At 35.8% G+C, this 21,956-nt stretch overlaps 3 protein-coding genes across 3 annotated transcripts in view; all 3 read right to left on the bottom strand.

The window, feature by feature from the left end:
- The window catches only part of fam13b (family with sequence similarity 13 member B), a 54,187-nt gene extending 45,452 nt beyond the window's left edge, over positions 1-8,735 (bottom strand). The window contains exon 1 of the mRNA XM_016455372.1: positions 8,559-8,735. The gene's annotated coding sequence lies outside the window, so the exon portion shown is untranslated. The remainder of the gene's footprint in view (positions 1-8,558) is intronic.
- Positions 8,736-11,011: 2,276 nt separating this feature from the next.
- Positions 11,012-16,643, bottom strand: LOC107664788 (C-X-C motif chemokine 14-like). The gene is made up of 4 exons (XM_016455462.1): positions 16,385-16,643; positions 15,126-15,231; positions 13,216-13,329; positions 11,012-11,973 (listed from the first exon to the last, which is right to left on the bottom strand). The coding sequence occupies exons 1-4, from the start codon at positions 16,446-16,448 to the stop codon at positions 11,958-11,960; spliced, it is 300 nt and encodes a 99-aa protein (XP_016310948.1). The 5' UTR covers positions 16,449-16,643; the 3' UTR covers positions 11,012-11,957.
- A 1,269-nt stretch (positions 16,644-17,912) lies between these two features.
- Positions 17,913-21,344, bottom strand: LOC107664739 (C-X-C motif chemokine 14-like). The gene is made up of 3 exons (XM_016455387.1): positions 21,086-21,344; positions 19,827-19,932; positions 17,913-18,030 (listed from the first exon to the last, which is right to left on the bottom strand). The coding sequence occupies exons 1-3, from the start codon at positions 21,147-21,149 to the stop codon at positions 17,913-17,915; spliced, it is 288 nt and encodes a 95-aa protein (XP_016310873.1). The 5' UTR covers positions 21,150-21,344.
- Positions 21,345-21,956: the final 612 nt, after the last annotated feature.

The following is a 21,956-nucleotide window of genomic DNA, read 5'->3' as shown; positions in this document are numbered from 1 at the left end:
CTACTTCTATATCTTGTGGTTTTATGTTATAAAACATTAAACAAACATCCTGGCGTTGTGAGACATTTAGACAAAGAAATGACATATATTTCAAAATGTTTCACTTGATTTCATACATATAGTCAGGAATTATAGTTTGGGAAAAGTCTAACTCGTAAAATGTGTACAGGTTATATCACAATTACACAATAACAACAGATACAAGTAATCTACTCATCAGAATAAACTCCACTGGATCCAACTGCGTGACACATCGCGTTGTGAGGTAAATTCTGGGTTATTTCTCTCAGCACGTCTTCTTCCAGAAACAAAAAAGTAGCCGGGATGAACTTGTTTGTTTACGCGGAGGCGATGTGGGCGTTTCCATGCACACGCGTCTCACATGGATGTTTAGAATCTGAAAAGCGCGAGCTGCTCGCGGGCGTGACTCTGCATTAGAGATAATGAGTTGAGACGGGAAAACTGGAGCTCATGTTGGTTATATACGGATTACTTTAATAGAGAATATTTGTTTTGATTGTGACTTACTTAATTTAAAAGTAGACATTTCAAGCTTTCTAGGCATATATTTCACTTTCAATATATATTTCATATATATTTATAATAAACGTTTTTTAAGCTTGTTTGTCATTGTATCTTACTGTTATATTGTTGTTGTGCTTTTTAATTAAGAATAACAATGAATCCATCTTTTGTTTTAGTCTTAAAAAGTGAAAGGTGTATAGATGTAAGCAAAACAGACAATTATCTTTTATTGTAAAATGTGACAACAAGATCGCAAATTCAAAAGCGAAAGCATCCGAAGTATAGGTACGGGCTTATAACGCGGCTTATAACACCGCAAAAGAGGAACTCACGTTCACAAAATTAAAATAACAAATAATACTACTGATGAAAAAGAACAGGTTGAATGTTAACCACTAAATAATACTACTGATGAAAAAGAAGGGGTTGAATGTTAACCACTTTCGTTTTCATATAACTATAAACTATGATAAAAGTTCATCAGCATGCATTGATTAATCCCATGTTGTAGCAAAAAAACAATTGCGACCAAATCATGTGTTCATGTGACCAACTGAGAATGTTAGTCGCATAAGAGCCACCAGAGGGAAGAATGAGTCTGGAGCCCTGTAGTCGTACAAGTAGTTTAGTCAAATGTTTACCTTATGTAAATAGGAGTTTGCATGACTTTATTTCTACTAATTTCCACTTTAGGGATGTTCATTTTAACCGTTTAACCGGTTAACCGACCGTAAGAATTTTGACCGATTAATACAATCAGTTAAACGGTTTAAAAAGTCATTTAATTATTTATTTTTTCAGTAATTTATCAAAATATTGAAAAAGGTTTGCTGCATGGTTAAAATACGCTACGCGTATTAAAAAATGTGTTTTTTAGGGGGAAAAACATAAGTCGCGTATAAGTCGCATTTTATTATTTCATTCAGAAATAGGCCTAATGCCAACGCGAAATGTTTACAAACATTATAATAAACACCGTAAACATAGCTAGGCTATTTTAGTTCCCCTCACTCCACAACAAATCCTTTCAATTATTTAGAAAAGAACAAGAATCAAAAATATAAGAAGCTATAGCAAAACAACAAGCCAAAACGAATTCATTTAGGCTAAAACGAAACTGAAACAAACGTTGGGTCTCTCATTTCACACAAAATCAAATGTTTCCGTATTCGCGATATATTTGAATGGCAAATTATTATTTATTATGTAGCCTACTTCACTCGCGTTCCAATATCCACGCAAAACAAAATGTTTTGCATAACATCACGGCAGTACGGTGATAACACTTAACGGCACAGATTTTACTACATTTTTTTTTTTCCATATGTTTGACTGACTGTATTTTATTATGATAATGAACTGGCTGCATTGTCAAGGTAGCAAAGCTTAACTTATGATATGTACTATAACTTAACTATATATATGATGTTTTCTCTGCTCGCAGAAGTGCTGCAGGTGCGCGATGTGATATGATGACCATGTGAATCCTCATGTTCTGTTGTTTGCTGCTTTTTGCGCATGTAAAATTAATCCCCGGGAAACAAATGTTAATATTTTTTAATGGGTCACAGACACTTATCCTAATTTAATTCAATTCTAATTTAAAATAATCTTGTCGGTTAATGGTTAACAATCGGTAAACGAGCATCGGTTGTCAGTTAGGAAAAATAACCGAAATGAACATCCCTACATTACATCCATCATTTTTAGATAAAATGCAAGACAGAAAACCATTTAACCATAGCATGCCAATTTGATTGATATTAAACATGATATTATTTTCCTATTATTAATTTAAATATGAGTCACATGACTGACCATATGAGCAGCGAGTTTGTAGGATTACAGAACTCGCTCTTCCAATGTAAATAAAATCACCATCGGAAGGCATGAGTTTAATCACTGCGGTGCCATGCAAATTTATTTTTACAGACGTCCACATGAGAAACAATAACTGTCTGAATAGAGCTTTAGTATTATTCCCATTTTATTAGTATTACTGTTAGTTCTTTTTTTTTATAGAAACATTAAATGACCAGTGATGTCTCAAACACCACCACATAATTCATTAAGTTCATACATTTTCATTCATTTTAGTTTAGCCTAATTGTTATGCTTTCAAGTCATTTTGTGAAGAGACGCTAATCTGATTTGGAATGTGTCCATATATATAAACTAGCCTATAACACATTTAAAGTTTGTTTTGAACCAGCAGTGATGATCTATTGAAATATTTGCATACTGAATTGCAACGGGTCCTCTTTCTTGCATTTATTTGAATCTGTTGACTATTTAAGCATCTACAGACCCCTTTAGACTGCGAAGACGGTGTTGCATTATGTATTGATTCCAGACTGAAAACAACATGCGTGCTGAGTGCCATGACAACGGCAAACCGCCTCTGATGCAGCACTGCATTTATGCAAAACATAAGTCACACTCAAAATATTAACACTAGGCTATTCTATAGCTGTCTTAACATATGAAAATATATATGGTGTTGAACAGGTCTCATTTGAATGGAAGAGCCAGATTAGTTTGCTAGCCTGTGTCTTGAGTAATTATCAGAATAGGTTTTCAGTATGTGGGAAAAAGTAACTTAATAATAAGTTGCATAACAGGATAAACACACAAATAGGAAACCCTAAGGTCCTATGTCACAAAGAGTATGGGTCATATATCATGGGTTGCATATGAGAAACAGAAAGTTTCCCATGTTGTGCAGAAGCTGGAGAGTCGTCATGTGACTTCAAAAAAGCCATTCAAGAACAAAACCTATCAAGCCTGACCATCAAAGATAAGATCCGGTCCACAAATAAATCAATTCATTAATAAAGCAGGACAAGTATGAATTATTCATAAATAACAAGCAGCAAACACAAGTGGTGAGTCCTGACACTTAAAAGAACAACTTGAGCTTGTCTTTGACATTATTGATTAAGAGTCTCCTACTCAGCTCTGCAGGGAATGGAAATTTCCAAATGGTTATACAAAACCACTGGATGCTCAAGCGTGAAGTATAATGCCAGTCTAGCAGTGCGGTGGTCCCTGGCAACACTGTGAACGCAGCTCTCATCATTAGGATGGAAACAAGAGAAACCGCAAATTTAGCTAATCAGCTGCTGACAACGTTCTGAAGAGACCCGGAGAAAGAGCAGCAGGGGTCAGAGCGCAGATTAACTGCTTAAGACAACAACTTCATTAAGTCTACGTCTGTCTTTGCTCGTGACCCAAAAGACTACTTAAAGCGATAGATACAGTATAAATGCAGCAGTATTTATAGGACACAAATGAAGTCAGTGGCAACTTCCACACATCAAACTCTTAAAATTGACTTTTCTGAACATCACGTTTTATGCTGTTTACATGTCTATCTGGTGTTTTAATACGTTTAAAGATAAACCATGTGCAGATTCATCAGTCAACACCACTGCTAAGAATGTTCTCCTCAAAATTACGATGTATATTTAAGACAGTCTGAAAATGAGTCGGCGCCATAGCATTGTGGGCCCCCTCTATCTCCCACTTCACTTTATGTCAGCTCTAATCTGTCCTATCATAAAAAAGGCAAAAATGGCAAAAATAAATCTTTTAAAAAAAAGACCAATCAAACCAATCAACCCGTCAACTTGCAAGATGGCGCTTTTCATATCATTAGCAATGCATTTCTACCTAAAGATGTTGATTTTTGGAAGGAAGGTGTCTGAGATGGTGAACGGGAACAGGGTTTGTATAACATTGGAAACACATTATAACTTGTTCAGTAACTTAGTCAAGCCAAAGGCTAATTAAAGGCGCTGTATGTAGGATTGACACCGAGTGGTTGAACTAGGTATTACAGTCCAAATTCTAAATATTGGAGAGGGTTTTTTTTCACCCGGTCCCTCCTCAGACTTGACGCATACGCAGGTTGCCAGATTGACGACACGAACAGGAACGAGCGCACCTGACGATGGAAAGCATTGAGCCCTACACTGTAAGTTGATCAGCTAATGTGTACGTTTGCAATATTTGTATTGTTTGCAAATTATAAACCACCTCATGTGTATTTTTATAAATCTGAATCTGCGTCTCATTTCGGAGGCTGCTGCTGCGTCCTCCGGAGGTCGCATTTGTCGGGACAAATACAGATGCATACATTGAGGCGGCCCAGTTGTAAACGTAATCAAGTAGACTGTTATTCATTGTGAGGTGTAAAATACTATAATTTGACTTTGAAATCTAATGATTAATTTTCTCAAACGAGACTGCCTCAATTAACTATTTCCCGCTCTGACCCCTTTCGTTTGCCAGCTTCCATGACTGAAATGAAATACGCTCTGTTTCCCGCCAACTGGCAACCCGGGGTGCCGAAATACAATTGGGTAAACTGGCAGTGGGCGGGTTTCACAATCCAAAACAGAGATTAACATTCCGGCCCGGAATGCACATTTTCAAAGGAGAATAACTGACTGTAGCATTGTTTTTCAGATAAACAAATATGTTAACTTAGCATGTTTCTTAAATATCTGCAAACATATTATGGTATTTTTATGCTTTAGTAGAGTCAAAAACTTACATACTGCACCTTTAATTACTGTTACATGTAGAGAGCAATTATAGACTTGCAGATGGCCCTGTATAATTTACTTTTCCTCTTTAGAATCAGTTTCTATTTCAAACATATATAGCTGAATTAATCCAATATTGGTACTTGTCATTGTGTAACATTCACTACTTCAGTTAACCGAGTAAAAGTGGAGCAGGTAGTCTGAGCTGGTGTAATTGAGTGGGGACAGGACTACTTTGCATATTCATGATTTTGTAGCCTATATAGTAAATTAGGTAAGGATGTAGAGTAAAGGCCAAAGTATACTTCGGGGGACCTCAAATGGAGTATGCTTTGAAAGGCTACACGTAAAGAAATAATTTTCACTGGAAAAGACGTTAAAATATGTCATTTTGATGATCAAAGATGAATTTTAAGGGATAAAATGAGCAACTACAGCTTTTTTTTAATCATCGTACCTGCTGTTCACACATACAGCGGCTTTCATCTTTAACAGACAGCATGCGCACATCAGCACTAAAATACCAGTCAACTCTGTGACATCAATAATGTGAACTGACCTTGAAACGCTGTGCCGCTTTCCCCATTTGCCCGGATGTCAAATTTGACAAAATATTTTGATTTCTGAGTGACAGGCATCATCATTCACACAAAATGCATTTTTGCTTTTTATCCCTGACAATTCAACAGCACTGATTTAGCATTATTTCTAAACACGGATCTCTAAACGGAATTTACCAGTAATGTTCCGGAAAAAAAGCTGTACCCTACTGGAGATGCGTTACCAAAACAAAACTAAAATCACAGGAGTAACCTGTAAGTGTTGCTTGCCATTGCTCCCACAATGCTCTGTGTGGTTGATCCTAGAGTTTTACTATGTGGTTTGCCCAAGTAAACTCAGAGGAGCCCATCTCTAAGTCTGTATGATATTCTAGTCTCTGGATATGACTCAGGTTCCTTTTTCAATGCATGTCTGCAGTATTTTTATTGTCCAGTTTCATGAGCATGCACTGACAAACACACCAAGAAAAGGTTTTGTGGAGATTTGCTTAACGCAAATGTTTGCCACTGGGATTTCCATTCGAATAATCTTTCTGTTGTCTAAATTTGCAAATATTGAGTAACACTGAGCAGGAAGACAAATGAGGTGGGCACACCACTGCGGATGACTATTATGCAACACACACTAAAAGCTGGGGTCCATTTGACAAAAATAGGACACAAGTATTAGGCTAATTTACAAAATGTAAATGCTTCTTCAGGATGACTGCCAGCTGATAGTTTCGGTGGTTTACTCACTCACAGAATTGCTGTGAGATTTCGGTCTGAGCTAATTCTTCGGCCACGAATCCCACCGGAAATGAAGTCATATCCTTAACAGAACCAACAGGAAGCAAACTCGAAGCTTTCACTTTCGCTATCTGAAAAAAAAATGATTCTCATCACATGACTGTGCTCACCACAGCAATAATCGCTCAGTTCAATGTCCAAGATCTGATTTCAAGCAATGATGATTCTGCTATTTTGCACAGTGAACTATTAGCGCACATTTATTACAACAGAGAACCGGCGTTACAAATGAAAGCAGTTATCCGTAATCTAGCGCTCAACCCATATGGTGCTCCAACTGTTTTCATGACTGGCGGTTGGATGACTCTAAAGAGAGTCTGTCACAGAAAAGAGCCAAGGAGCAGCGCTGAAATCTCCTCAAGGACAGCTGGGTTTAGCTGTAATCTGAACAAGACACGTTCAGCAGATTTTAAAGGCCTTATCGCCATATCCATGCGTACAGCATCTAAACACCCAATGATGGCTACAAGTCATCCTAGTACCCACTTTTCTGTTTTGGGAAGCCTACGAGCAGCCCGGTTTCACGCTGGTGTGAAAAGCAAGGGTTTGTCTAGTTTGTTAGACATCCCATCTGTGGCTCGCTGAGAATCTGATGCATTAGGTTTTGCTTGGCCCTGCTGCACTACAAAACAAGCGGCTATCACAACAAATCTATAGCAACAGAAGTGGACAACAGTCAATGACTTTGCTCCGATCACTCACGTACGCATGGAAAAATGTATTTGGCTTACAAGGTCACGGATCTAGCATTGCCTGAATTTCTATGACTTCTCTTTTATATTATCATCATGCCTTTTCCAGTTTTTTGTCATTACAAGAAAATGAATTTTACAAATCCAACAAGAGCCATTTCTAGCTGGCTAAATATATTGGACATACTATAAAAGCTAGAAATGTCCATGGCTTTTTCAGGATTTGATGAATTTCCTTGAACTTTCTGATGTTGTAAAAGACACCACCATTGAAAAGTGCTTTGTGCTGAAGGGCAGGCAAAGGCAAATAACAGGTGTTTATTTATCACAATGTACACACTATATAGTCTATTGCAGGTTTTTTTTTAACTGGGGTCAAAGGAGTGCTAGGCGGTCTGTATGAATACTCAGAGAAAAACAGTGCACTTTTTTTTTTTTTTTAATGAATAAATAATTAAAAATGAGATTTAAATAAAAATAATGAGAATTTGATGAACATGAACAGATAAATAATAAACAAAACACATTAACAGAAAGAAATGTACAGAAAAAAATATTAAAAAAAGAAAACAAATGACTAAATAAAAAAGTTAAACGAGTAAAATATTGAATAATTAACTTATTAAACGAAATATTTAATAAATAATGAAGCATTAAAAACATTTGCTTATATAATTAAAATAAAACAAGGCCAAATAATTTAAATAATTAATCTATTATTAAACAGCACAATCCCCCTCAGCTGCTGTTCCAGAAACAGCTCTAAACAGGATTCAAGTTTCACATCCCAATTAAACGAAACTGAAGCTATTTTAGGAACCAAAGCAATCTCTTTTATTTCAGAAGACATGTTTAACACCTCCAAACCAATAAGGCACGAATATATTGATTTTTATAGACAGAAAGTGATTCTGTCAGTTACAGACTGAACCTTCGGCTGTCAACAACTTACAGAAGCATCTTACCCTTTCGAGAAAAAAAATAAATAAATAAAAATACAATTGCAAATGAAGGAAATCTACCAAAAAGCTACTGCACCTTTGTTTGTGCATCGCGCCTGACCAAAGTACACCAAACACTCAAATACAAACTATATTTAAAATTCTCACTATTTAAAAACGAACGTCTTTCTAACGTTACGCTATCCTGTTAGCCTCATAGCTTAGCACTGTCAACGTCTATTCCTGCTGCCACACACCACTCAACGCACAAAAACAGCGTGAAATCCACTATACACGCATTTTATCCTCATTACACGAAGGCAGAAATTAATTAAACATGTAAAGTGTAAAATACAACCATCATACAACAACAAATGTTGTTGGAAATCAATAGCTCGATGCAAATACAGGATGAGTCGCTGTGAGGCGAACCCTCAGCTGGCTAACGCGACAGCTAGCATCCGCTAAAGTCACTTCTTCATCGATACCATCCGCACTTACCAGGTCAAACCAGGCGATAAACGACCAGCAAACAGAATTATTCAAGTAGTCCTTGGTTCAATAGAGGCGATGTGAATAACGATGATTACTAGCTACAGTGTTGGGCTCGCACTGGCAGTTTTAATGTGAGTAGTTGATTCTGTGGAATGGAGACAGCGTTAGTTACACACCCACAGCGATGCCACACTGACCCCGCTCGCTCTCTCTCCCTCTCTCTCCCTCTCTCTCTCTCTCTCTCAGCATTTCAGCATTCTCCCCAACACACTGTTTCCAGAATATTCCATTAAAATAATTTATATTTCACACGATGTCACTTTTATCTTAGATCAAACAGAAGCAGAGACAGACATGTTATAGTAGATGCTCATTGCTTTAACAAGTCGAAATGCATTATGGCAAAACTGTCATGGTGTCGATTTCACTGTTTTAACGTAAGGTAATTACAAAAAGATGCACACATTATTTGTTGCTTTAAACGAAAGAAAAACTAAACTCAAGCAATGCAATTCAAAACTGTTCTGTCAAAAGGGAATATTATTTTACATGGTTCTGCAGCGCCACTCAGTGTTTGATTCCATACATGCGTCGCATACTTTAGACAGGACCGGGGCAAGTTGTCACACAGTATACTCCACCAGTGAATAACCTATTTTTCATAGTGAGTTTATTTTTGTAAAATCTTTGTCTGTATAAACGCATACCTTCTATTAACAACTTTATCCACACAAAATAGTGGCAATATATTAAAATACTTACAATAATTACAACTAATTAAAACAACTAAATTCCATAATTCCAGAAGATTCAGTATCTGTATGTTTATCACCATATACAGTAATATATTATACCATTGTTTTAAATTGTAATGAATAAACTGTATAAATTGATTGATTGTTCAAAATTAGCATGTAGTGCAGTGGTTTTGTCTCCAAGGCCCCCATTGCCAAAGACAATATGGTACTTCTGCTACAATGACAACAACTTTATCCACACAAAATAGTGGCAATATATTAAAATACTTACAATAATTACAACTAATTAAAACAACTAAATTCCATAATTCCAGAAGATTCAGTATCTGTATGTTTATCACCATATACACTTTATGACCAAAAAATGTATATGACTCAGAAATACCAATTGTTTCCCCAACAAACTATTTTCATATTCTTGAAAATCCATTTTCTAATCTTGATTTTCAGCTGTTTTACTTTATTTCAAAGGTTATTTTAATAATTTAAGTCATCTTGAGACCCCCTTGAAAGTGTGCTGTCCTCCCTAGTGGATCCTAAACAATGATGTAGTTGTGTAGATATGAGAAATAGAAATGTGTGAGGGGCTATAACATAATGGCAATCAATCAATCAATCAATCAATCAATCAATCAATCAATCAATCAATCAATCAATCAATCAATCAATCAATCAATCAATCAATCAATCAATCAATCAATCAATCAATCAATCAATCAATCAATCAAGCAATCAATCAATCAATCAATCAATCAATCAATCAATCAATCAATCAATCAATCAATCAATCAATCCCCTATATCTATTGACTGAATATTCATTTGGGTGTTCTTACATTTTCTTTTTTCAATTATCATCTAAAGTACGTCTATTTTCATTTTCCAATTGCTCTATATCGTAGAAAGCATTTTTCTATGATAAGAGCTTTATTAGATGAATGCAGTGGATGTCTTTTAGTGTTTAAGTATCACTGAGATACTATTATAGTTTTTATTAATAGTTTAAAATGTGTTCTGTTTTGATTTCAAGTTTAGGTAAAAGTAATAATAATAAATAATAAAAGAATAATAACAAAATAATAAAAGTAATTTTGTTATATACACATTTTGTATGGTTCTGTAGTCTTTATAAAGTTTTTACAATCTTTTTATAAATTGTATTTCAGTTTTAGCTTTAGTTCGTGAGCTAAACTAAATAAAAATGAGAAATGTTGAAATAAAATAAGTTTAATAATATATATTTAAAATGATTTTTCAGTCGTTGTGTAATTTATTATTATTATTATAATTTTTAGTTTTAGTTTTAGTTACTATAATAACCCTGATGTTCTTAGACTAATCTCAGCATGAGCTCATCAAGTTAACCTTTCATCACAGGACAATAACTTTATCTGTCATCTGCCAAAATGTGGCCTCTTTTCTTACCTACCATTTGTGACTAAATTATGTACAAAACCATATTATCACACAACTGACATTCAAATGAAACAATTAAGCAATATAAAGCAGACACACCCAGTGATTTATTTAAATGTTTATTGCTGTGTTTGAAGATTAAACTCCTTGGACTTAAGTTGTGTTTGGTGGGTCAGTCCAAACACACAAACATTTCTATCATTTATTATTTAAATAGTAAAACAACAATTCTGTGATACAATACATAGGCTTCACTACTAAATTCTGAACAAGCTAGACTAGGCGAGGTGGTCTGTACACAAGAACCTATTCTGTGTGCTTATACATACAATCTGAAGTACAAGAGGAGATGAGAAACATTACATTTACCAAAAAGAAAAACACAGTCATACCAAACAAATGAAAACAATAGCTTACCAAACCTGCACACCTCGAAGAGGAGGCACGTGTAGTTCATAATGTGCTGATATGAAATAAAAAGCTTCATTTGAAACACATGACCCACTGCAGGCCCCAAAGTTCATGTGCTCGTCGTGTGGCGGTACATTTCCATATGTGTAAATATGAGTATGATATGATTTAAATGGATGATATTATTGAATGCAGCTTTGTCTCTTTCACTTCACCATGAAGTACCAAATTCCAAAGTAACAAGTGAATAAGTTCCTCCGGCACTTTTGGGCAGATCAATGAGAAACAATATTTTGAACGTGAACACTTTGCCTCCGTTTACCGGCTGAATGTTGGCATAGAACACAAAGTCTTTGTAGATATTATATACACATCTTCGATATTTGTACTGTCTGTGAGAACTCTAAGATCTACTTTGACACTTGTGGATAGTATATCACAGTAGTTTCAAACCAGACGGTATCCAAATATAAGTGTCAGGACCCCTTTACATGCCACGACACAATGAATCAGACCGAGAACTGATGCTTCGGAAAACATTACACGTTGCAAAAATGTAATGATCGCTTCTTACAGATGGTGCTGATTCACAGGGACTTTTCTCTGCAGTAACTGCGCATTTGGCTCATAATTACATTGTATAAGATACATTTTTGTATGACTATAAATTATTCCACATTAATATAACTGGTGTGCTTGAAAGCTTCTCTGGATATATGCTTTGTCATGCTTTTAAAAAATGTGTCCTCTGGTCTTCCACAGTTCACTGGAGATGCAGTGCATCCCGCAGTGTTTTCAGCCTCGTGCATAATGGAGAACGATTAGGCCTCATACACCCTACAAAGGGACAAAAAAACAATATTTGAGAGGTTTAATATTGGGCTTTCTTTATCTGTTGTGCATGGGCTTATACTGACACCTAGTGGTGTCGAGTCTTCGGAGTGCACATGACTTTAAAGTCCATCATGCAACAGAATTCATAAAAGTGACATATCTTAGTGAAATGACTTTTCGAAAAAAAGAAAAGTAGGCAGGACTTGATTTTATCTCTCAGATGAGGGAACGTTAATGTTTTTGAATAAAACCATGTGCATGAGTTAATTTTTATAATAAACAACTTTTCCACGACATTCTAATTTATTGAGATGCACCTGTATTCCAAAAAAGAAGAAGTTTGATTTTATGGTGACATTTCATACCTTTTCAAGAGTATTATTAAATTCCTTTTTAATAAACACGTTAAGAACAAAAAACCTGAGTGCACCTTTAATGTGCCCCATCTTATTTGGGGTTTTCTGAATATAAATGTAAGACCTTTTTAAGACCAAGTACAGAAAACTTAAGGAAAGCATTGAATGGAGCACTTGAATAAATACCTTTGCTCTCAAAATATGGAAATAACTTGTACTGTTTTGTCATTACATGAAAAAAACAAAATGTTCTTCATCAGTATTTTTCTCTTGGTTTTCATTCACTCTTAAATCAAAACCCATTTACATGACAAGCAAAAAATGACATCAGATAAAAAAAAAAAGAGTTTGGTTGAAACAAGAACAAATATCCGCCAGCTGGTTTGGTTTTCATAACCCACGTAATTTTGTTACGTAAACTCACTCAATTTTGTTCAAGACTTAATATCTTTAATTTGCATGTTGATTTAATGATGTTTAGATATTTGCAATGGAAAACAAAACTAAAATACTGAAGAAAACTTTCTTTCTGCTGCAATTTAAGAGAAACTTTGTTGTTGTATACAAAATTAGAGCATTTTAATCTAATAGAAAATGTTTATCGCTGTAATCTTTAATCAAACTATCATAACTTAATACTATAACTATAAAACCTTCCTTTTTGGCTGACATTGCAAATTGGCATCAACCCATTCCCAACAACCTGATAGACAAAATAGTCCCTTTTTTTCTCATTGAATTTCACTTGAATATTTAACTTGGGAAATATGTCAAAGTACACGAGTCATTTGGGTTTTGGGTTTTATGTTCGCAGTGCTGGCAGGCAGTCGTTTATATCTATTAACGTAGAAGCGATGTTTGAAATCAGCGAAAGTTTACTGAACGCTACCTGTGTTTGTCCTTCCAGATTTTGAACCACTTGACAAGGTTCTTAGTGCTCTGGAGCCTGGGGTGCAGGCAATACTCCTGACCTTTGAAACGGGACACATTCTCCATGGTGACACTGTAAACACATGGGAAAAATCACGGATGAGTGGATGGGAGGAGAAGATGGGTAAACAGGATGAGACAAGGGGAGAGCATTAGTCATTCAAGCAACACAAACAATCAGCAGTGATACTCTTAATACATTGCATGCATGCCATTAATCATAAAAATAATAACAATGCTACTTTATTTGTTAATAAATGTCATTTTGCACTAAAGATTCGATTGAAATTATAATTTAAATTATATACAGAAGGTGGGACAAATCCTGACAAATCGTTCCTGGACTTGATTCTGAGGTGAATCATCACGTCCGCAGACTGGTAAACAAATACAAATTCAAAGCAGAATTCAATAGCGCAGCTTATTTTGCCTATTAAGAAGATATTTACCACATCGCTGGAATCACTGAAGCAAACTGACCAAGAGTGCCTAGTCTTTTATTTTGATTTTCACTTTATTATTCACCTGCGCATGCAGCCAAAACAACATGTTTGTTGACTCTAAACTCTTCATTGGCCCCTTAAAACAGAGCAGGAGCTCTTGTGGGACTGGAGAAGCTTCTAGAATGTTAAACTCACACTCAGAATCCAGTGCCATAAACTGAAGAGAAGGAACACTTTCAGCAGAGTCCTTGGGGTTTGCTTTTCTCTGAGGTCAGAGCTCACCAATGCAAATCCAGACAAATGAGCTAAACGTCCAGGGATTATTTACCAAACATTTTGAGGCTAAACGGCCACAAACGATTTTTAAAAAATTCTTATATAAAATATATTTCTGCATTAACTATTAATTATATAAGTATAAAGACTAGCTGAAATACTATGGATATTATATAGTCTTCAAATGAGCACATGGGCACAGCACTTGAATCGAGAATATCAAATATTGCTGTAAATTAATCAAGTAATACGTTTCACATCTGACCAATTTCATTTGACAGTTTCTACAGTTCAGAGCAACATTTCTGGATCTAAACTGCAGACAGATCTCTCTCTCTGTTCATATGTAATGAGATTTCTATATAAAGCATATGATACTACAACTTATTTTGAACACTCAAATAATTATCGAACTAAGCTCACAATTTTCGTTTGAATTTAAGACATAACTTTACTATAGACTGATTTTAAATATCTCCAGCTCTGTAAATATGCTGCAATACCTAAAATGGCAAGCAGGTGGAACAGAATGTATAATAATGTCTATCAAAAAGACATGCTTCTCACAAACACAAGTTTGCTTCACACCATAGAAAACATGTTTGGATCTTACAGGCTTCATAAACACTGTTCAGGCTTCATGCAATGTCACAACGTAACCATGCTAAGTTCATTTTGACTGTAGCATCTTCTAAGTGTGCCACTAAACTGTCATCCGGATCCTAATTGAAAATCCAGTTAAAACGGCTTCTGCTGGCAACTGGTTTTACAAGGTTTATAGCTGATCTAAGATTTATGGTCATTAGATAATCCATGATGCATTTGGTGGCCATTACCTGACAGCTACAGTCTGGTTAGAGCTGATTAAACTGGTGTGAACTGGATTGAGCTGGATCACAATGCTTGACCACCTCAAGATGAAATGACCTGTTTTATCTAGCAGGGTCTAGGGGCAGACAACACTTATTAAAGCCTACTGGAAATATTAGCTGCGTATAAATATATAATATTTACAGAGTAGCTAATTCTTGAGTTGTTAGTTAAAGAACCTACTGTAAATCATAAACGGTCATAAAAACACAACACACACCAAACACACTTACTGACCCAAACGAGCAGATCAAAGATAGAATTTTTTTTTGCAACTCACAAAATCATCTTTTCTTGGCAGTATGGATGTTTAGGCTTGATCTCCAGCTTTTGTACATCTTTGTACCGGATCTTCGGACCTTTTCTCGTGCATCTGCACTTGTATGCTAAGAAATGAAAAAAGCGCACAGTTTAGTCTCAAGAAAAATCATGCTGTAGATCTCACAAAAACTGTCAAGAGATTTATTTAATCTAAATTCATGTTGCACCCAACCTCAAAAAGAAAATTACATTTGAATAGAGAAGATAGAAATAGAAAGAAATTACAGCTGCATAAAGAAAATAGAGCCTAAAAATGAATGTGTACACATTTTTATAAATGCATTATTTTAATAAAACAGCACTATAAAAAAAAAAATGAAGCTTACATGCAAACAATATATTTTATTTGCATTAGCATGCATTAATGTAATTTGTTAATTTTGATGTATTTCAAAAAATAGTAAAGGACAAGTACTGTAAATATGCATGATAGTTTTGTTTTCTGATTTTAACATTGTGTCTAAACAATAACTTTCACTGCTGTATTAATGAGAATTTATTTGTTTACTTTTTGCATTAACATAGGCTAATGGAAATTTGTGAGGTGAATGTGCTTAATTCTGATCGGGCTTACTTTTCTTTACTTTTTTGGTAAAATATAACATGGACATTTCTTCCAGAGATGCTTTCTGCATGTTCCCGGCAGCATTTTCTAACTTTCAAACGCATTCAAAACTGAACTGACAACGAGGTTGTACACAATTCAACAAACAGCGCAGAAGACTGGCGTGATGGAGATTCATTAAAGTGCCATTTGCTGTTTTCCCTCGATCTCCTCCAGCAGGTGAGCTTCTGCTGAAAGACCCGTGACCTACATCTAATCCCTCATCAATCTTCTCTGCTCCATTCAGCATCATCTCGAAACAGCCTCTCAGGACACAAGCCAACAAGACTCATCCAGCAACACAAAGAGCCACTATTTACTACCACTGGCCAGGTTTTGCAGAATGAACTAGGTTGTCTGAGACAAGTGGAGCCTATTTGACAGTTGTACCAGCATAAAACGCTGTTATTCTGCGTGAAAAGTTAAAAACAAGAGATAAAATAGAAGCATAAATTTGTTAGATACTAAAATCATGCACTCCGGATAAGACCGAAACAGCTAAAACGCGGCATCGTGTAAGCTATTGATTGACACTTTAACCCTACATAAAAAAAAAAAAAAATTATTAGAATATTAAAAAATAAATAAATAATAAACATGGCACACACACTCACCCTCTGTGTTGAGTGAATAAAAGGCGATAACCAGCAAAAGTAAAGCGGCCGTACAGCGATTCATCCCCAATAGTTTGTTGAGAAGCTCCAGCAGCCTCCGGTTTGTTTGTGCCACTCAAATCCAATAATCGAGATGCTCAAACAGCGCGAGTGTGATGATAAACCCGTCTCTGTGATGTTGAATGCGCTCCCAGTCCGCGACACGCCACGCTCTTCTCAATCTGACGAGCTGCTCTCGAGCTCTGCGCTTCTATAAACACACGCTCCAGCGCCTCATTGATATGCAGAGCCCGCCGACGAATTAACTGTGGCCGTGTCTCCAAACCGAGCGAGTTGCCTACCTAGAAAGCATTTTGGAATCGTTTGAATGCAGGCGAGGCTGTCTAGGTAGGCAGCGCTCTAGGTTTTGAGACACAGTCTACATCTATCGCCAGAGAAAAAGCGATACACTTGAGTTAAAAAGTTTATTAGGAGAGTCTGTACGTTGTCAGGGGAGATAATTGCATTGGCTTTCATGCCGTCTCACTTAATTTGTTATCTCTGATTCTTGCCCATGAATAAAAGCTCAGTTTAGCAAACTCTTTCTTTTTGTAACCCAGCAAATCTATACAAACTGGACATCATAATAGTCTTTAGTAGAAGAGTGTTTTCTTAAGAACATCTTTAGACCTAAATACAAAACATCTGCATTTAACTTCTTGGACAGTTAGGTAGTTTAAAAAAAAAGTATCTGTGAGACTCACCTCAATGAGAATTAGATATAATTAAGTAAACCTGTGAGTAAACACTTGATTTTCATAATTCTTAAATGTTAAAAAAGCTGTTTTTAGATTGTTGTTGGTGACAGTGTTATGCACATAAAATGTTTTATGCTAGTCTCACCAATAAAGCTGCTTAAGTGTTATTTTGTGCTTCTAACCAGGGTTTGTGTAAAAACTCACACTACATTCTTAAAAATAAAGGTGCTTCACGATGCCATAGAAGAACCTTTTCGTCTAAATGGTTCCATAAAGAACCTTTAACATCTGAAGAACCTTTCTGTTTCACAAAAGCTTCTTTGTGGCGAAAGAAGGTTCTTCAGATTATAAAAAGGTAAATTTGCATGTTGATTTAATGATGTTTAGATATTTGCAATGGAAAACAAAACTAAAATACTGAAGAAAACTTTCTTTCTGCTGCAATTTAAGAGAAACTTTGTTGTTGTATACAAAATTAGAGCATTTTAATCTAATAGAAAATGTTTATCGCTGTAATCTTTAATCAAACTATCATAACTTAATACTATAACTATAAAACCTTCCTTTTTGGCTGACATTGCAAATTGGCATCAACCCATTCCCAACAACCTGATAGACAAAATAGTCCCTTTTTTTCTCATTGAATTTCACTTGAATATTTAACTTGGGAAATATGTCAAAGTACACGAGTCATTTGGGTTTTGGGTTTTATGTTCGCAGTGCTGGCAGGCAGTCGTTTATATCTATTAACGTAGAAGCGATGTTTGAAATCAGCGAAAGTTTACTGAACGCTACCTGTGTTTGTCCTTCCAGATTTTGAACCACTTGACAAGGTTCTTAGTGCTCTGGAGCCTGGGGTGCAGGCAATACTCCTGACCTTTGAAACGGGACACATTCTCCATGGTGACACTGTAAACACATGGGAAAAATCACGGATGAGTGGATGGGAGGAGAAGATGGGTAAACAGGATGAGACAAGGGGAGAGCATTAGTCATTCAAGCAACACAAACAATCAGCAGTGATACTCTTAATACATTGCATGCATGCCATTAATCATAAAAATAATAACAATGCTACTTTATTTGTTAATAAATGTCATTTTGCACTAAAGATTCGATTGAAATTATAATTTAAATTATATACAGAAGGTGGGACAAATCCTGACAAATCGTTCCTGGACTTGATTCTGAGGTGAATCATCACGTCCGCAGACTGGTAAACAAATACAAATTCAAAGCAGAATTCAATAGCGCAGCTTATTTTGCCTATTAAGAAGATATTTACCACATCGCTGGAATCACTGAAGCAAACTGACCAAGAGTGCCTAGTCTTTTATTTTGATTTTCACTTTATTATTCACCTGCGCATGCAGCCAAAACAACATGTTTGTTGACTCTAAACTCTTCATTGGCCCCTTAAAACAGAGCAGGAGCTCTTGTGGGACTGGAGAAGCTTCTAGAATGTTAAACTCACACTCAGAATCCAGTGCCATAAACTGAAGAGAAGGAACACTTTCAGCAGAGTCCTTGGGGTTTGCTTTTCTCTGAGGTCAGAGCTCACCAATGCAAATCCAGACAAATGAGCTAAACGTCCAGGGATTATTTACCAAACATTTTGAGGCTAAACGGCCACAAACGATTTTTAAAAAATTCTTATATAAAATATATTTCTGCATTAACTATTAATTATATAAGTATAAAGACTAGCTGAAATACTATGGATATTATATAGTCTTCAAATGAGCACATGGGCACAGCACTTGAATCGAGAATATCAAATATTGCTGTAAATTAATCAAGTAATACGTTTCACATCTGACCAATTTCATTTGACAGTTTCTACAGTTCAGAGCAACATTTCTGGATCTAAACTGCAGACAGATCTCTCTCTCTGTTCATATGTAATGAGATTTCTATATAAAGCATATGATACTACAACTTATTTTGAACACTCAAATAATTATCGAACTAAGCTCACAATTTTCGTTTGAATTTAAGACATAACTTTACTATAGACTGATTTTAAATATCTCCAGCTCTGTAAATATGCTGCAATACCTAAAATGGCAAGCAGGTGGAACAGAATGTATAATAATGTCTATCAAAAAGACATGCTTCTCACAAACACAAGTTTGCTTCACACCATAGAAAACATGTTTGGATCTTACAGGCTTCATAAACACTGTTCAGGCTTCATGCAATGTCACAACGTAACCATGCTAAGTTCATTTTGACTGTAGCATCTTCTAAGTGTGCCACTAAACTGTCATCCGGATCCTAATTGAAAATCCAGTTAAAACGGCTTCTGCTGGCAACTGGTTTTACAAGGTTTATAGCTGATCTAAGATTTATGGTCATTAGATAATCCATGATGCATTTGGTGGCCATTACCTGACAGCTACAGTCTGGTTAGAGCTGATTAAACTGGTGTGAACTGGATTGAGCTGGATCACAATGCTTGACCACCTCAAGATGAAATGACCTGTTTTATCTAGCAGGGTCTAGGGGCAGACAACACTTATTAAAGCCTACTGGAAATATTAGCTGCGTATAAATATATAATATTTACAGAGTAGCTAATTCTTGAGTTGTTAGTTAAAGAACCTACTGTAAATCATAAACGGTCATAAAAACACAACACACACCAAACACACTTACTGACCCAAACGAGCAGATCAAAGATAGAATTTTTTTTTGCAACTCACAAAATCATCTTTTCTTGGCAGTATGGATGTTTAGGCTTGATCTCCAGCTTTTGTACATCTTTGTACCGGATCTTCGGACCTTTTCTCGTGCATCTGCACTTGTATGCTAAGAAATGAAAAAAGCGCACAGTTTAGTCTCAAGAAAAATCATGCTGTAGATCTCACAAAAACTGTCAAGAGATTTATTTAATCTAAATTCATGTTGCACCCAACCTCAAAAAGAAAATTACATTTGAATAGAGAAGATAGAAATAGAAAGAAATTACAGCTGCATAAAGAAAATAGAGCCTAAAAATGAATGTGTACACATTTTTATAAATGCATTATTTTAATAAAACAGCACTATAAAAAAAAAAATGAAGCTTACATGCAAACAATATATTTTATTTGCATTAGCATGCATTAATGTAATTTGTTAATTTTGATGTATTTCAAAAAATAGTAAAGGACAAGTACTGTAAATATGCATGATAGTTTTGTTTTCTGATTTTAACATTGTGTCTAAACAATAACTTTCACTGCTGTATTAATGAGAATTTATTTGTTTACTTTTTGCATTAACATAGGCTAATGGAAATTTGTGAGGTGAATGTGCTTAATTCTGATCGGGCTTACTTTTCTTTACTTTTTTGGTAAAATATAACATGGACATTTCTTCCAGAGATGCTTTCTGCATGTTCCCGGCAGCATTTTCTAACTTTCAAACGCATTCAAAACTGAACTGACAACGAGGTTGTACACAATTCAACAAACAGCGCAGAAGACTGGCGTGATGGAGATTCATTAAAGTGCCATTTGCTGTTTTCCCTCGATCTCCTCCAGCAGGTGAGCTTCTGCTGAAAGACCCGTGACCTACATCTAATCCCTCATCAATCTTCTCTGCTCCATTCAGCATCATCTCGAAACAGCCTCTCAGGACACAAGCCAACAAGACTCATCCAGCAACACAAAGAGCCACTATTTACTACCACTGGCCAGGTTTTGCAGAATGAACTAGGTTGTCTGAGACAAGTGGAGCCTATTTGACAGTTGTACCAGCATAAAACGCTGTTATTCTGCGTGAAAAGTTAAAAACAAGAGATAAAATAGAAGCATAAATTTGTTAGATACTAAAATCATGCACTCCGGATAAGACCGAAACAGCTAAAACGCGGCATCGTGTAAGCTATTGATTGACACTTTAACCCTACATAAAAAAAAAAAAAAATTATTAGAATATTAAAAAATAAATAAATAATAAACATGGCACACACACTCACCCTCTGTGTTGAGTGAATAAAAGGCGATAACCAGCAAAAGTAAAGCGGCCGTACAGCGATTCATCCCCAATAGTTTGTTGAGAAGCTCCAGCAGCCTCCGGTTTGTTTGTGCCACTCAAATCCAATAATCGAGATGCTCAAACAGCGCGAGTGTGATGATAAACCCGTCTCTGTGATGTTGAATGCGCTCCCAGTCCGCGACACGCCACGCTCTTCTCAATCTGACGAGCTGCTCTCGAGCTCTGCGCTTCTATAAACACACGCTCCAGCGCCTCATTGATATGCAGAGCCCGCCGACGAATTAACTGTGGCCGTGTCTCCAAACCGAGCGAGTTGCCTACCTAGAAAGCATTTTGGAATCGTTTGAATGCAGGCGAGGCTGTCTAGGTAGGCAGCGCTCTAGGTTTTGAGACACAGTCTACATCTATCGCCAGAGAAAAAGCGATACACTTGAGTTAAAAAGTTTATTAGGAGAGTCTGTACGTTGTCAGGGGAGATAATTGCATTGGCTTTCATGCCGTCTCACTTAATTTGTTATCTCTGATTCTTGCCCATGAATAAAAGCTCAGTTTAGCAAACTCTTTCTTTTTGTAACCCAGCAAATCTATACAAACTGGACATCATAATAGTCTTTAGTAGAAGAGTGTTTTCTTAAGAACATCTTTAGACCTAAATACAAAACATCTGCATTTAACTTCTTGGACAGTTAGGTAGTTTAAAAAAAAAGTATCTGTGAGACTCACCTCAATGAGAATTAGATATAATTAAGTAAACCTGTGAGTAAACACTTGATTTTCATAATTCTTAAATGTTAAAAAAGCTGTTTTTAGATTGTTGTTGGTGACAGTGTTATGCACATAAAATGTTTTAT

This window comes from Sinocyclocheilus anshuiensis, unplaced genomic scaffold (genome assembly GCF_001515605.1).
Source record: "Sinocyclocheilus anshuiensis isolate Anshui unplaced genomic scaffold, SAMN03320099.WGS_v1.1 scaffold235, whole genome shotgun sequence".
In the NCBI taxonomy this organism is placed as follows: Eukaryota; Metazoa; Chordata; class Actinopteri; order Cypriniformes; family Cyprinidae; genus Sinocyclocheilus; species Sinocyclocheilus anshuiensis.
This window is presented reverse-complemented; position numbering and strand designations above follow the sequence as displayed.

Bases quoted from the DNA above. Each gene is read 5' to 3' on its own strand.
- LOC107664788 (XM_016455462.1), bottom strand. From the start codon at position 16,448: ATGAATCGCTGTACGGCCGCTTTACTTTTGCTGGTTATCGCCTTTTAT. The intron at 15,232-16,384 runs GTGAGTGTGTGT...TTCATTTCTTAG, and splicing joins TTATTCACTCAACACAGAGG to CATACAAGTGCAGATGCACG. The intron at 13,330-15,125 runs GTGAGTTGCAAA...ATGTGTTTACAG, and splicing joins TGCCAAGAAAAGATGATTTT to TGTCACCATGGAGAATGTGT.
- LOC107664739 (XM_016455387.1), bottom strand. From the start codon at position 21,149: ATGAATCGCTGTACGGCCGCTTTACTTTTGCTGGTTATCGCCTTTTAT. The intron at 19,933-21,085 runs GTGAGTGTGTGT...TTCATTTCTTAG, and splicing joins TTATTCACTCAACACAGAGG to CATACAAGTGCAGATGCACG. The intron at 18,031-19,826 runs GTGAGTTGCAAA...ATGTGTTTACAG, and splicing joins TGCCAAGAAAAGATGATTTT to TGTCACCATGGAGAATGTGT.